Below are 14,148 nucleotides of genomic sequence, written 5' to 3' on the forward strand. Positions count from 1 at the left end.
GAAGTCGCGTCATGGTAATGAAAATAACTATAAAACTGGCTCAGTTCTAACTAATGATTCAATCAAAATTTTTAATAAGGGTCTCACGTAGGCAAGATCAAAACTCTCCAGACATTTGCAAACTTCTGGATGATCCAAAAGATCCAAACCATCCAACCGTGAACCAGTAACAACCAGATGCTTCACACAAGATTAACGACAGAAGAATTGAAAAATAATCAGAGGAGCCGTCAAAGAGCCAAGAACAACTCGGAGAAAGTTTTAGAAAAATCTGGAGTATATTTAGGTTGCGAAACAACTCAAGCAGGTTGAGTTGTTTCTCAGAAAATGAAGTCAACCACGATGGAAGTTTACAACACAAGACTCCACTGGAGAAGAAACAATTTGAAGAAATGTACAGGGTTGTTGGTGATAGGATTTTTCTTTTTTTTCTTTTTTTGTATTTTTCCAGGCTGCTTAACACAAAATTAATACACAGGACAGTGATGCTAAATACACAACCATGAAAGCCTTCTGTTGAGTTTCTTCATACAAGATACATATTGAATCTGTTTATTATCTATTAAATATTTTTGGAACACATCTTCAAAACTGATTCTTTGTATCATTCCACTTCTTTTATTTTGATATCTATTATATATCAATTAGTTGGATTTGTTTTGACATCTGGCATGAATATTATGCTAATAACTGCATTAGAAAATGTTTACTGGGAAAAAAGCCGAAGAGTCAGAAAATTCTGTCAGCCATTGAAAGTTTTTGTTGCAGCTTTAAGATTTAGAATAATACATGGCAGCAAGGAAACTAGGAAAGATTGGGTTATGGGATTACACTAATTGATAAAATACTTTAAAGGCACATTCAGTACAATACCTGTTGAGCTGATATTAAACAGCCACTATTCAGAAATGCATTCAAGCTAAACAGTGTAACTCAAAGACATTGGAGTGAGGAGGAAAAAAAAAAAACTTTGAAAGCAGAAGTGATTAAAAAAAATCATTATGAGGCCATTATAGTTACAACAATAATAATAATATTAATAATATACATTAACATGAATATTTAAAAATCTTCTATGGAAAGTACAAGGATTTTATTTTTAAACGGCTGTCAGCTGGGAGCATGAGGCGAGGCAGCAGTCTCTGCAGGTGGGTGGCACGGCCTCTTTTCAGCCTGCACATCACACGTCCTTTTTTTTTCCTCTCTCTGAGGCATGCCACATCCAGGATGTTTAAGTCAAGAGACGATTCAGGTCATAGGACACTTGAAAGCTGTGCACTCTTTTTTTTTTTTCTTTTGGTCTGATCCAACCCAGGTGCACTGTGGGATGGACGGAGTAAGCAGAGCAGTGGCTTATCTTTGTAGAGATCCCACACGCTGAATGATGCTCTTGAGCCAGTAAAGATGATGCTGAGTAAACGGTGCTTGATCCTTCTGTATGTGCCGTGGCATATGGCCATCTGAGCTCTAGAATGTGCATACAGTATGCAAGGCCAGAGGGAAGAGGGAATCAGATATGCATGATCCTGCACAATTTAGATGACTTGATATCTTCAGGCGCCAACTGCAACACACTGATATGTCCCTCAGCTTACAGCACTTTGAGCCAGGAGCTAATTGCTGGGAAGGTTGTTTTGAATAATAAATATTGATTAAATTAATGTGAGGAAAAGAACAGGGTTATTCTCGTATTAGTTAAAATATGGGCTTTTTGTAGACTTGATCTATACTAGTCCCTGTTTTCGATTACGGCTGCTTATGGTTTGGACATAATAAGTCATCTGATGCAACACCGTTGGTAGAGAAGAAATGAATATGTTCCTTCTTTTTTTTTTTTTTTTTTTTTTAAAGATAAGTATGTGGTTCATGCCTTTTATAGGCTACATAGGCCACCTGGATATTTTTGCTGAATTTATGACTGAGGAGATGTCAAAAGTACTAGTGAAAGCTTTTGCCCCATTTTTCAAAACAACAACTTTCAGTATATCAAAGCTTTTCAGTTCTACTGTATGTTTTTGACTTAAAGACAAAAAAAACCCATGGCAAAAAAGAAAACACCCAGTTTTATCTGCTCTGTCAGAATAAGATTCCTTTTCTCCAAAAGCAAGAGGATTTTCCTTTTAGATATGTGATCTTGCAAACTAATCTCAAGAAGAAAAAAAAAAAACATAAGGGAGATAATTACATGGTGGTAGTGAAATGTTACTCGTTGCCATAATGTGAAACTTTTATTGAAGACAATGCGACTCAGGAACTAAGTGAATACATATTCAAAGGTAAAAATGTGTCAAAAAAATAAAAATAAAAATAAAAATTCCTTAAAATAAATTAACTTTTAATTGCAGTAACAATTTGGAAAGAAAAGTCAGCCTTCAGCTTGAGCACTTTCACAACATTTGAAGAAAAAAATAAATCTACATTAGCAAATAATTGGCACTATTGTTGGTAACCCTGGAAATATCTTTAAAATAAAAGGCTTTGATAAGTATAAATCTACCCCAAAATATTTCTACTAACTAAATGTACTCAACTTACAATTTAGATTTTTACCATTGTTTTTTCTTGGTGGTATCATGAAACTACAAGAAAACAAGTAAATCATTAATATCTTAAAACCAGAGATGCTGTCATCTCGGCTCGGTGTGGGACTTCTGACCCTGCAGGTTTCACTTGTTGCTTTCAGTTGAAACATCATCAAATGTTTTACTTATTTTACCTCATGAAAATGTTTTAATTCTAGCAATAGTATCAGACATGATTATATTAAGATTTATAATGCAGACTAAGATGTTCAAAAGATGTTCTAAAAACAATCAAACATTGGAGCTGAATTGTCAAATTATACTAAATTTACACTAAATTTAAAATTTTTTTAATAATTGGGATAGTTTTATGATAGACAAACACAAAGTAGAGCATATTTATGAAGTAGAGGAAACGTTATTATGTAAAAATTTTTTTTATGAAAATCTGAGGGTTACATTTGGATCTAGACTCTTTTGCTTTGGAAACGGCTAAATAAAATCCAGTTCAACCTGATGAGGTCACTTCTTAGTAAATAAGAGTCTGTCTGGGTGTAAAATGGTTGCTGTGCAAATCCAGCTGTTCTGAAAGGTCTCAGGTTTGTTAGACAACATTAGTGAGCAACAGCATCAAGGAACCCAGCAGGCAGGTCACGGATAAAGTTGTAGGTTTGTTTTTACTTCAGTTTCTCACTACTTTCTGGTGGCCTATCACACGAAGTCTCAATAAAGTTTGAGGTTTTATTATGACAAAATATGAGTGAGAATACTTTTGCAAAGCACTGTAAAGGTGAAGAAAACTTTAGCGTTTCAGCTACAGGTAGCCCAGCTTTTTTTGTCAAAGCAATTCTTTTGAGTTACTTCATCCCCAGTGAGTTGTCAAGAAAACAATTTCAATACGATTTAAATTTCTTAATTTTGCTTCCTGCATGTAGCTCACCAAAATATCACATTTGATGCACTCGGCCAAAGTCCAGCTAGCACCTCCTTCACCGAGTTCCTGATCTGAACCCCTTTCTGTGTTTCTCAGTTGCTGTGACAAATAACCAGTGCATGATTTTGTGACTTCTAGCAAAGTCCAAATGGATTCATTCTTGCAAGCAATTTCTCCTTGTGAGTGAGATAACTTTCAGCCAGTTGTTATTGTGTTATGCCTAGTTCACAAAACAAGATTTTGATGTCGACTTTTTCCAATTTTCCCCTTCTGACAATCTTAAGAACGTCCCGATTATTGGGATAGCTCTTAAGATCTTAAGTATATTCAACATGTTGGATTGTCTTGGCCCGATATTGCAGTGTGTGTGTGTGTGTGCGTGTGTGATGTTCCCCCGAGGACAAACGAGAATGCTGCCTGATGGATGTGACGTGTAGCCAAGCAGAAAGCGAGGTGATTGAAATATGGAGGGGATTCTAAATGGAAGACAAAAAAAGAAGGTCTAGTGGATGTTGGAGACGACTTTTTCTGTCGTTCTCGGCTAATCGCAGTCCACATTTGTTTCTTCACCGTCGGCCATGTTTGCTTACTCTAAGGTCAAGTTTGGTCTCGAGAGGTTTTGCGAGATTTCCTATCAGACATCCGAACGTTGATGAGTGAAATCGGTTTTTATCGTCATGCCTGTAGTTTCTCATGATTTGAAAATCGGCCGACAATTAAAAAATGTTGCACTGTGAACCCGGCATTAGGATAGCTAAAGTAATCAACAGAGGCTTTATTTGCATTTTTCTAAACCAGACAGTCTATGTTTGTTGATCAGTTAGATCATGCTGAAAGTAAAAAAAAAAAAAAAATAGCATAAAAAACATAAGCAGGTGTTTTGATTCTGTTCTCATGGGGTCAAATTAGCAACAGGGATGCTGTCTCGCTGTCATTTATTTGGCATCACCTATGAGAACTGCCTTTTACTGCTCATTAACTCAGATGTGGGTTTACATTGTAACATGAAGACTTTTATTGCAAATTATACGGATTCGGTAAAAGGGACTTGTTAATACCATATCCAAAAATTAATAATCAACATCCAGTACATTTCATATGGAATACTAGCATGGTCTTAAGTGCTCAAACAAGCAACCAGCATAACTCCAGACTGTCACCACAATGTGCCACGACAATCATTATCATTATAACTCAAGAGCAAGTTGATTGAAAAAAAAAATAATAATAATAAAATGAAATCATATACAAACACAGCCTGGTGATCTGTAGAGGTATGTATTTTTCAGACCAGGGTTATGAAACAAGATTTTGCAAATGAACAAAATAAAAACTTCTTCCATTCATTAGAAAGTGTGAAGGTCTGTAAAATGGCCACCTCTTAAAAACACGGGTTAATTTTGAACATGCAGCACAACCATACTCTCTGCACATCGTCAAACACGCGAGTGTGTGAAAACTAGGACTACACACTGGCTCTACAGATCAAAAGGTACCTATTTTCTCCAAATATACACACATTGATTCTGTTCTATAATACTGATATACTGGTTCACACCCTCTGTTTCAAAAAGTAGGTAAATTTCATTGCAAACATTGTTCTTTTTAAACATACCTAAATCAACAGCAGCCATGGCATCTAAAGAAATCTGACGACATTAGAAACTATGCCATACTGTGTCTCATTCAAATAAATGTCACATATCCAGTTTTACATGTTTCAAAACGTAGTGTTTATACATCATTTTAATAAAGGAAGAGAATAAATATACGTCTGAACCATTTCCATTATACTTTAACATTTAAACAAAATCATATGGTGCAGTAAATTTATCGTTGGTAAAACAAGCTGAAAATAATTTCCGTACAAAAAGAAAACAACCAAAATACCACCATGTAAATAATGACAGTGTTTGTGCTTTAAGTCTTTTAACCGCGATGGCTATTGTTCTACAGATTTTCAGTCACCTCTGAACATACTTCTGTGAACCTGATGGGTAAGTCCCTCAGTTGTTGGGTAAAATGCAACACATTTTAAATTCAAACAACCTCACAAACATGTTAGCCTCAACCAAAAATGCAGCATCTCTATCTGAAGAATCTGATTCATAAAAAAAAAAATAAAATACAAATAATAATAATAATAATATTTGTGAGGGCTGTAATTATTCCCAGCATAATTCTTTATACTCAAAGACATGTTGAGTGACGGTTTCTGGATATTCTATCATCAGGAAGGAGAAGAACCTCGGTGAGAGCTTCTGGAAGTGTCCTTTAGGAGGAAAGGTAAATGTATGTATATGGGTATATTAAGGCATTTCAGTATCTCTGTTTTAGTGATGGGGCTGAGAGTACAGTGCCTTCTCAAAAATAGCCATAACCCTTGTACATATTCAATTTTTTTTTCCACTTAAAAACCACAAACTTAAATGTGTTCTATTGGGATTTCATGAAAGGAACCAACACAAAGTAGCGCATAATTATGAAGCAGAAGTAAAATGATACATGGTTTATAACAAGTGAAATATAAAATCTCAGAAGTGTGGCATGCAGCCCCTTTCACTCTGAATACATTTCAAAGCAGCTAAATGCTTTCAAATGTTCACCTTTAACTTCAGTAAAAATCCTGCTGCTCCGTAAAGGCCTCAGACATTTGTTAGAGATAATCAGTGAACAAACAGCATCATGAAGACAAAGTAACCCATCACACAGATGAGGGAGGAGAATGTTCTGGGTAAGTTTAAAGCAGAGCTAGATTATAAAACAAAGCACAATTCAAATCTTTTCTGAGGATGGTAAAAAATGCAGCACAATGGAAATGTTCCAGGACCAAAAGAGACAAGCAGGCAAGAGCCCATGGCAACAATGGAGGAGCTGCAAAGATCGGCAGCTCCACGTAGGACATCTTTTGACTTGGCAACTATGTCTTGCACGCTACAAATTGGCCCTCTGTTGAAGACTAACAAGGTTACTGAAGTTTTAAAGGACACATTAATGACCCTCTGCTGTTTGCCATTTAATGGAGACCACAAGAAGGCAAAAACATGAGGTGAGACCGAAGTGAACGTAATGGCCTACATGCAAAATTACCACACTGTGTCCACTATAAAAAAGGATGGTTGTGGTAGCATCTTGCTGTGAGGAGGCTATTTTTCAACAGGGACAGGGAACCTGCACAGTTCTATAAGAAAGAACGTGCAAACATTTCTGTCTGTAGATGAAAGCTGGTAGGGGTTCAAAATGTTGCAACTGTTTTAGTTTTAACTCTGAAAACCAATCATTTAACTTTCACACCATAGTTCTGCACTACTTTGTCTTTGTTTATCATGTGTTGGCTTTAATGTGTTGAAACAGCACAAATACATTCAAGTTTGTGGTTATTGTATGAACAAGTGTAAAAATGCAAAAGTGGGTTTTGATACTCTTGCAAGGCACTGTACTTAGAAATGAGGATGCTGCTCTTACAAGCTTTCCTAAAAAGGAAATGGAAAATCTGCTCCATCATTTAATTGGACTTAAACTCTAATAGAGACTGATCATCTCTGTTCACCCTGGTGGCATGAGGGGAGAAGTGTTCAGAGTCTCAGATTACTTTTTGTTAGGAGGGGGGAGGTGGGAAATTGTGCTGCAGAGTTTTTTTTTTTTGTTTTTGTTGATTTGGTTATCCAAATATTTTTGGTTAAAACCTGCAGCCAAAAAACGGCATCTTGCTGCTGTGTGAGTTCAGCTAGACAGAACCAAGTTAAGGAACAAATGTCTCTGCTCTGACGCCTGCAGAAAGATACTTCTTTTAAAGAACTGCAATTTTTTTTAAACAGTTTAACTCGGGCTCCGCGCTTTCCTCCTAACTGAAGCAAAACTGCTGAAGCAATCAGAACAAGCATGACGAATAGGCTGTAGTACTGTCTGTTGAGAAAAATGTAAACAAAAGCGCAGCGATGTTCCTCCATTCATACTGTACAAAGTCATGGTTCGTGTTAATGCTCCTGGCTGGATGAGCGAAGCTGGTCCCACGTTCAAACAAAAGCCTACACTATATTAAAATATAAAGATACGATACAGGATATGTTGCTACTTTGACTGCTGCCTGATCAAAGCTGCTAGGCAGGCATGGTAAATGACGGACCCATTTCCAAAATACAACAAAGCACACCTTCAACACTGTTTATCCACCTACTGAGTAATCATGGCAACAGGGGTGCCGGGAAAAAAAAAGAAAAAAAAAAGAAGAAAAGAAAAACCCTGCCTTTTTTGTTCTTTGTTTTTTTCCCCTCTTTTTTTATCCTGTATTTTTTAAGCTCACTCTATAATCAAAAATGTTATTGTTAGGAATCTAAATGTCTTTCCTTTGTTCAACAGCCCATAATACATTCAATACAACATTGGTATGGTAATCTGTGTTTTCAGAGACTTGGCACAATTGCTTCTTTTGAACCATGTACAAAAAAAATGAATGGAAAAGTTTGCGCCATCGCCTCAAAGGAGAGAAAAAGAAAAGCGTGAAAGTAACTCGTTTGAGAGGCTGTTGATAAGACTGGAGCTGGGCGTGAGCACTAATTCACAACGTGGTCAGTCAATCAGAAAATAAAATATGAGAAAATTAGAATAATAATAAAAAATAACATCATAGCATTTACATGACAGAACTTTCACCAAAAAGCAAAAAATAAAAGAAAATAAAAGATATGTCCCCCACAAAAAAAAAAAAAAAAAAAAAAAAAAAAAACAGAAGCTGATTATTTCCCCACCTCAGCTTTCTAACAAACAGTACCAGATTGGATTTCAGCCATCAGCAATGTCAAAAAAAGGACTCATAAATGCTCTGGACAGTCACTGTGTCTGCGCCGGCCTCTGCTAGTACACACTGATGAAGGAGGAGAGAGCCAGGACCAGGTATCGACAGGCCAGCGGGACATGGGCGCTTCCTGTGCTCCCATAGGGTGCAGTGTTGGGTGCTGTGGGCAGGAAACAAGAGAAGCTCTGATTAGTTGTGATTGCACTTTCACTCTTCCACACCCGTTATTTCCAAATCCACAGCAGGCGTGGTTTGATGCTTACAAATGAGAATGGCAAGAGTGGCAATTTACAGAAGCACCACCAGTGATTTGATCTGGCTTGTGAGGAGAACGTTACAGAGTTATTCACAGGACTGAAGGTGAGTTTAATAATTATGCCTTTCTGTGCAATCAATGTCTTGATGCTTTAGCTGTTTGCAGACCCGAGCCAGAGACAGTTTACTCTGAAAACTGAACAAAAAATAAACTCATAATAACCAATATTGCACACACACACACACACACACACAAAAATAACAAAGCAATGAAAATCTGTCTCTGAACTGAAATGCACAAATACACCAAAAACTTTTAGATAAGATTTATAATGGGATTTGAAAAATGACAGAGAATAAAAGGAAGACTTCTATTCTCTTTATTCTCTCTAAAAGTGGTTGGAAGCATGTGTTTATTCATTAACTGCATATTGTATTGTTGTGTGAAAGTCACCAGGACATTTTCACATGATTATGGAACCTGACTGGACCATTTTTCTTACTGTCTCTGGCATATTTAGCTGAGGAATGACTGACAGCTTAATTGACTGGACAGGACATTTTGTCCTGATGACATTCTCAGGGTCAAAATATTTTTTTGTAGTATTCTAGCACATTTACTTTAACCAGGGTATATTTTGACTTTTCAGAGTAGACAGCATAAAAGGAAACTGTAAGTATTGGCCAGCATAACTTTTCCTGTCCATGCATTTTGTAAATCAGTTTGTTCCTGATAGACATTTTAGAGCACATGTTAAACTCAAGGCCTGTAGGTCAAATCCAGCCCACCATAAATCATTTCTATTTCTGTGGCCCTCTGAGCTAGAGAACCACAGGAATAGGACTGTGGTTCTCTAGCTCGACTGCTGAGTCGAGCTAGAGACTCGACTGTCTAGTCACAACCGTTCTCTTACATCAACTGGAAAACATGTTAAATATTTACGTACAAAACCAATGCAGAGGAAGCTATAACATTTTAAGTTTGTTAATTGGTAGTTTTATGCATGCATTCTGCCACAACCGACTCTTTGAGGACATCCATGACCTTAATGTGGACCGAAATGAAAATGAGTTTGACACTGCCGCTTTAGCGGATTTGAGTTTAAATTATTGAAAGACTCACATATTTGCACTTGGGTACAGCAGTCAGTATCCACATGTTCACAAGGCGTAGAGTGGTTGCAATAACACCAGGCTCCACTCTGGATGAAACAGCCATGTTTTTTTTTTTTCCCTGAGTGTAGGCCACTCACAGTTTCTTACCCAATTAGATGTGACTTGGTTCTGTGCTCCACTGAAAACACTTAGTGGTTTTCAGTGTTGCTGTATTGCATCTTGAGTAGATTAAAACATAATTCAGGCTATATTTGTCATCAAAGATGTCAATTTTACAATTTTCTTTAAAAATCACCATAGTTCTTGCTTTCTCTGGTATTCCTGAATGTATCACCAATATTACAATGTTGCGTTCTGTGACACATTATAAACAGAGCTGCTGCTGCTGCTGCTGTGTGTGAGTGAAGATAGTTTCATTTTCAGAAGTTCATCATTCTTATTCATCATTTTCGGATTATCCCACTTGAAAGTTTCCCCAAAGAGTCCTTAGAGGTCAGAAAAAGTCTAGAATCTGGTTTTATACTTTTTCAGATCTGGATAAAAAGATAAAAGATCCAACACTAAGTGAGGAAAAATGTTTGAGTACATATAGTGAGCTACTTTCTTTGATTTGGAGTCTGTTACTGGAAATTTTAAAAAATCAAGTCAGGGGAACCACAGAGATACAAGAACCTATTTAAAATGAGGCTGTTTTTGAGACATGTCTGTGGTTCATTCAGAGTGAGAGAAAGAGCCAGGATTTTTGCAAATAACAGTTGGTAATTTTATCGTTTTGAGCTCTTGATCTTTGTCAGTCTTAGCACATGCAGGATTTGAAAATGATGGCAGTGTTTTAGGAATCTCATAGTCAAGTGAGGTGATGAGGCATCTCTGTAGACCCTCCATGAGGGAGCTTGACTTTAATAAAAGAATAATACAGAAGTTGCTGGTTTCAAATATAAAGGCAGATTAAAGACATAGTCATTTTATCTGTTTTCATATAATATCTACTTATGCTGTTGAATGGCACTAGTAGAACAAGGAATACTATTTTAGTTCAGTCATCACAGCATATGCTTTAATTTTCTATTTTCTGTTTGCTACCTATTTGTTACCGCCATTCAAGGACTGAACTGCTTTACTCATGAAAATGCATTTCTTCCCCTTTTCAACAAGTATGAATTTACTTTGTTTTCATTTATTCCAGTTTATTTATAACACTGGATGAATTATATATATTTTTTTACAGTGATCAATGAAGTTATTTAGCAACAGCAAGGGCAAAAACGGTTCTTTGGATCGTTAAAGTTGCTGACCTTCACTGTAGAACATACAGGTAGAGATCAGGGTTTTGCAATGCTAAATGTGATAATTATCCTAGTGATTAAAATAAGACTGTGAAGCAAGTCTAAAATGCCAACGATGTAATCGTTTCTTAAAAAAAATAGCAAAGCCCTGCAGATAGCAGATACACAGTGGCGTATCTGCTGCTAATATAAATAATAATGATTCACACACTGGTAAGGCTGTTTGAATATCTCCTATACCCTCTAATGTTATAGCTCTTTAGAAAAATATTCTGAGTTTGCTCCAGCTTTATAAATATATATATATCAGAAACTTTTAATATGGGAGAAATTCCCACATCAAGTGGACAAAATGCTTACACTACTTTCCAGCTGCTATGACTGTTGTTAAATTGTGACACCTCGCTTTAACCTGACTTGAGATGAAGTAGGCAGAAGTAATTGGAAACGTGTCAAACTGACTTTCCTTCCATCTCATCTGTTTTCAGTTGTGAGTCAAACACTTATTCCCCCTTTCCCTTCCCCTCATATTGCTGGCCAACGGACCCCATCAGAGGAGAGAAGGATAAATGAGGGCAACACAAGTTCCTTTCTCTCGCCGCTACAGAAGGAGGCTTTTGTTTTGTGCTGTTTGTGTTTCTCTGACCAGCGGACAGCCACGGTAATATGAACAGGTCTCTCAGGGGAGCTACGTGTGGTGGACAGAGAAGTAGAGGGCAGCTTTTCATTTGGAGGGGCTACTCTGCTGCCCCTCTGCCCCCCCTTCCCCCAAACCCCCTCCATCACAGACACACTCTTTTAGCCCGCGGCTCAATAAACCCCACCTCGCGGGTTACAAAGAACACTCTCCATCAATGCGCACATATACCTGCGTGTACAGGTCACATGCATGCCTGCACACGGAGCACAGCAAGGCGGAGCAAACAGGCTCTGCTGTACCAAGGGAAATCATGTGGCGAACAGCCCATATCAGCAGGGCGCCTCTATTTACACTGCTAGGTAATTAGTTCACAATGTACAGTAACTCCTCTGAAGTAGACGATGTGTTGCACAAACAGCAAAATAGCCTAACACGCGCCTGCGTTCGTACAGCGCGGGCAAACACAAGAGATCTTGGTCAGATAGTTCTTCTCTTTGTGTTTGTGAGGTTAAAAAAAAACGACTCGCGGTTGTTTCTCTTCAGACGAAGATTGTTATCCCACTGAACAATCGCTACTGTGAAGCGTGTTTTTATTTAACTTGTGTGGGTTGTTATTAGGGCGGAATATGTCTGCTACAGTATCAAAAATAAGTAGGATGATTAAGAGATTGATTTTGTCACCAACACAATAGCCTGCTGCAAACGGTATTCAGAGGCAAAACAACAACAACAACAACAACAAAAAAACAGATCCCATTATCACCTGACACTGCTCTGTTTTTACCTGACATTTTCAAGCATTATTTGTCAGCACTGAAGTTGTTTACCTTTTTACGTTAACATGGCACGCTTGACAGATGGAAATAGAGATAGGAGGGAAAAAATGAATACAGGACCACATATGGGTGCAAATTTTGATGATTTAGTGGGATGCATGGCTGCCCCCCTTTTCTCTCTGCCTTTTTATCTTTGTCTCCCTTTCCTTTCCCCATCCTCTCTCTTTGTATCCCTTCTCTCTCCTCCTGTCCAGAGTACAGGATAATGACACAGTTTTCCCGGGCTGCGAGAGTGAGCCGAGGAACGGTAACCATGGCAACAGCTCCCGTCCTGCTCGGCCGACCCGCCGTACCTCGAGCTCGAGTGCGCTTGCACAGAGCTACCCGTGCTCGAACAAATCTTTTAGCGTCTGTTTCCGTGTGCTTGTGTGCACCTCAGGTGGCATGGTAGGGGTGAAGAAAAAAGAAAAAAAAAAGAGAGAGAGAGGCAGATTTCACTATTTCTCTACTTTGATTTCTTATCTTATCAGTGTCAGTGCAGTTTTCCGGTCGCAGGATTCCCTTTCATATCTCCGCTTTTCATGCAGCAGTTTAAGACGCTTGGTAAGTAATTACTGGTTCACTGGTTTGGTTTGCAGTGACAGGCCTGGAGAGCGTAACAATAAACCCCTCAGTGCTTCAGGAGAGGAAAAGGCAGGTGATGCTGGTGCAGCTGCCCCCTCACAGCATTTAAGTTTCGAGGTGTTTAATATCTCCCGATGTCACTGGAAAGAGCAGGAGCCTCCTTTTGTTTTGACTGTGTGGGCTGTAACTTGCCACTTTAATTAACTCCCCAACCAGGAACTGCCTGCTATGCCTTCGCTCTACTCATTAACATGAAGGTAAGGAGACAGACCCACAGAAACTGAGAAAGAAATAAAGGGAGATAGAGGCAGCGGAAGGATTCATCAAAAGAGACAGAACTGGGAAAAATTAGACATTGATTGAAAGGGGTTCAGGAACGGAGCTGCCGCACCGGCGTCTGGCGGACACAAGAGGAGTAAAGAAAAAAAAAAAAAAAAAAAAAAAAAAAAAAAAAAAAACACGAAAAAGAGCGAGTGGGAGTGGGCTCTGCTTCTTTGGAGTTAGAATTTAATTGCCATGTACATCAACACCAAGTTACAATAACGCACCAGAATCCCAGACAATACATTACAGAGAAACCAACAGCGTCACAAAGCACCAATGTGGGGAGGAGAAGCAGCACTCCAAAGGGAGAGCAGCAGAGGAGATAAGTGGAGATGAAAGCGACACGCTTCAATTACTGTTTTGCAACAGAATTAAATTTGAAAAAAGAGAAGAAGAAGAAGAAGAAAAAAAAACAAAAACTATAGGCTTTCTAGCTGAAGTCATATGAAAATTACAATCAATGGTTCTTTCCCCTGAATCTGGAGAGCAGCCATTAGCTTTAAATAGCCTGCTGGAGCATGAGCTGCACTTATTCCCCCCGTCCTTGTTCCCTTTCTCCGATCCCTCCCGAATCTACGTCGACAGCAGTTTTTGTCACCCACATATCATATGTACAACAAATGCTAAGGCGCTGAACTTCAGTGACTGCTGAAAAAGAAAATGAATCAAACAGACATATATGCAACAGTGACATAAAGTGCAGGTTTTATCTAACGCCATGCTGTTATTCACTGGAAAATCCTACTTTGTATAGGAAATGTGTGCTGCTTCCTGGCCCTGCTTTAATTTTTACATGAACTTTTGTACAAAAACACATTTCTTCTTCAACAAATCATGTTCCATTTTACCTATAGCCCAGTAAAGTACTTATTTTGT

At 38.1% G+C, this 14,148-nt stretch overlaps 1 protein-coding gene across 3 annotated transcripts in view; it reads right to left on the reverse strand.

The window, feature by feature from the left end:
- The window catches only part of negr1 (neuronal growth regulator 1), a 280,810-nt gene that overhangs the window by 104,260 nt on the left and 162,402 nt on the right, over positions 1–14,148 (reverse strand). For 2 of the 3 annotated variants that reach the window (XM_016665666.1, XM_007542208.2), the window contains one exon: positions 1,282–8,411. The exons of the other annotated variant lie outside the window; for it this stretch is intronic. In XM_016665666.1, coding sequence (XP_016521152.1) covers positions 8,311–8,411 — 101 coding nt within the window. In that variant the 3' untranslated portion in view covers positions 1,282–8,310. Of the gene's footprint in view, positions 1–1,281; positions 8,412–14,148 lie in introns of those variants that run through there. 3 annotated transcript variants of the gene reach the window in all.

The sequence above is a fragment of the Poecilia formosa genome, unplaced genomic scaffold (genome assembly GCF_000485575.1).
Source record: "Poecilia formosa unplaced genomic scaffold, Poecilia_formosa-5.1.2 Scaffold10, whole genome shotgun sequence".
In the NCBI taxonomy this organism is placed as follows: domain Eukaryota; kingdom Metazoa; phylum Chordata; class Actinopteri; order Cyprinodontiformes; family Poeciliidae; genus Poecilia; species Poecilia formosa.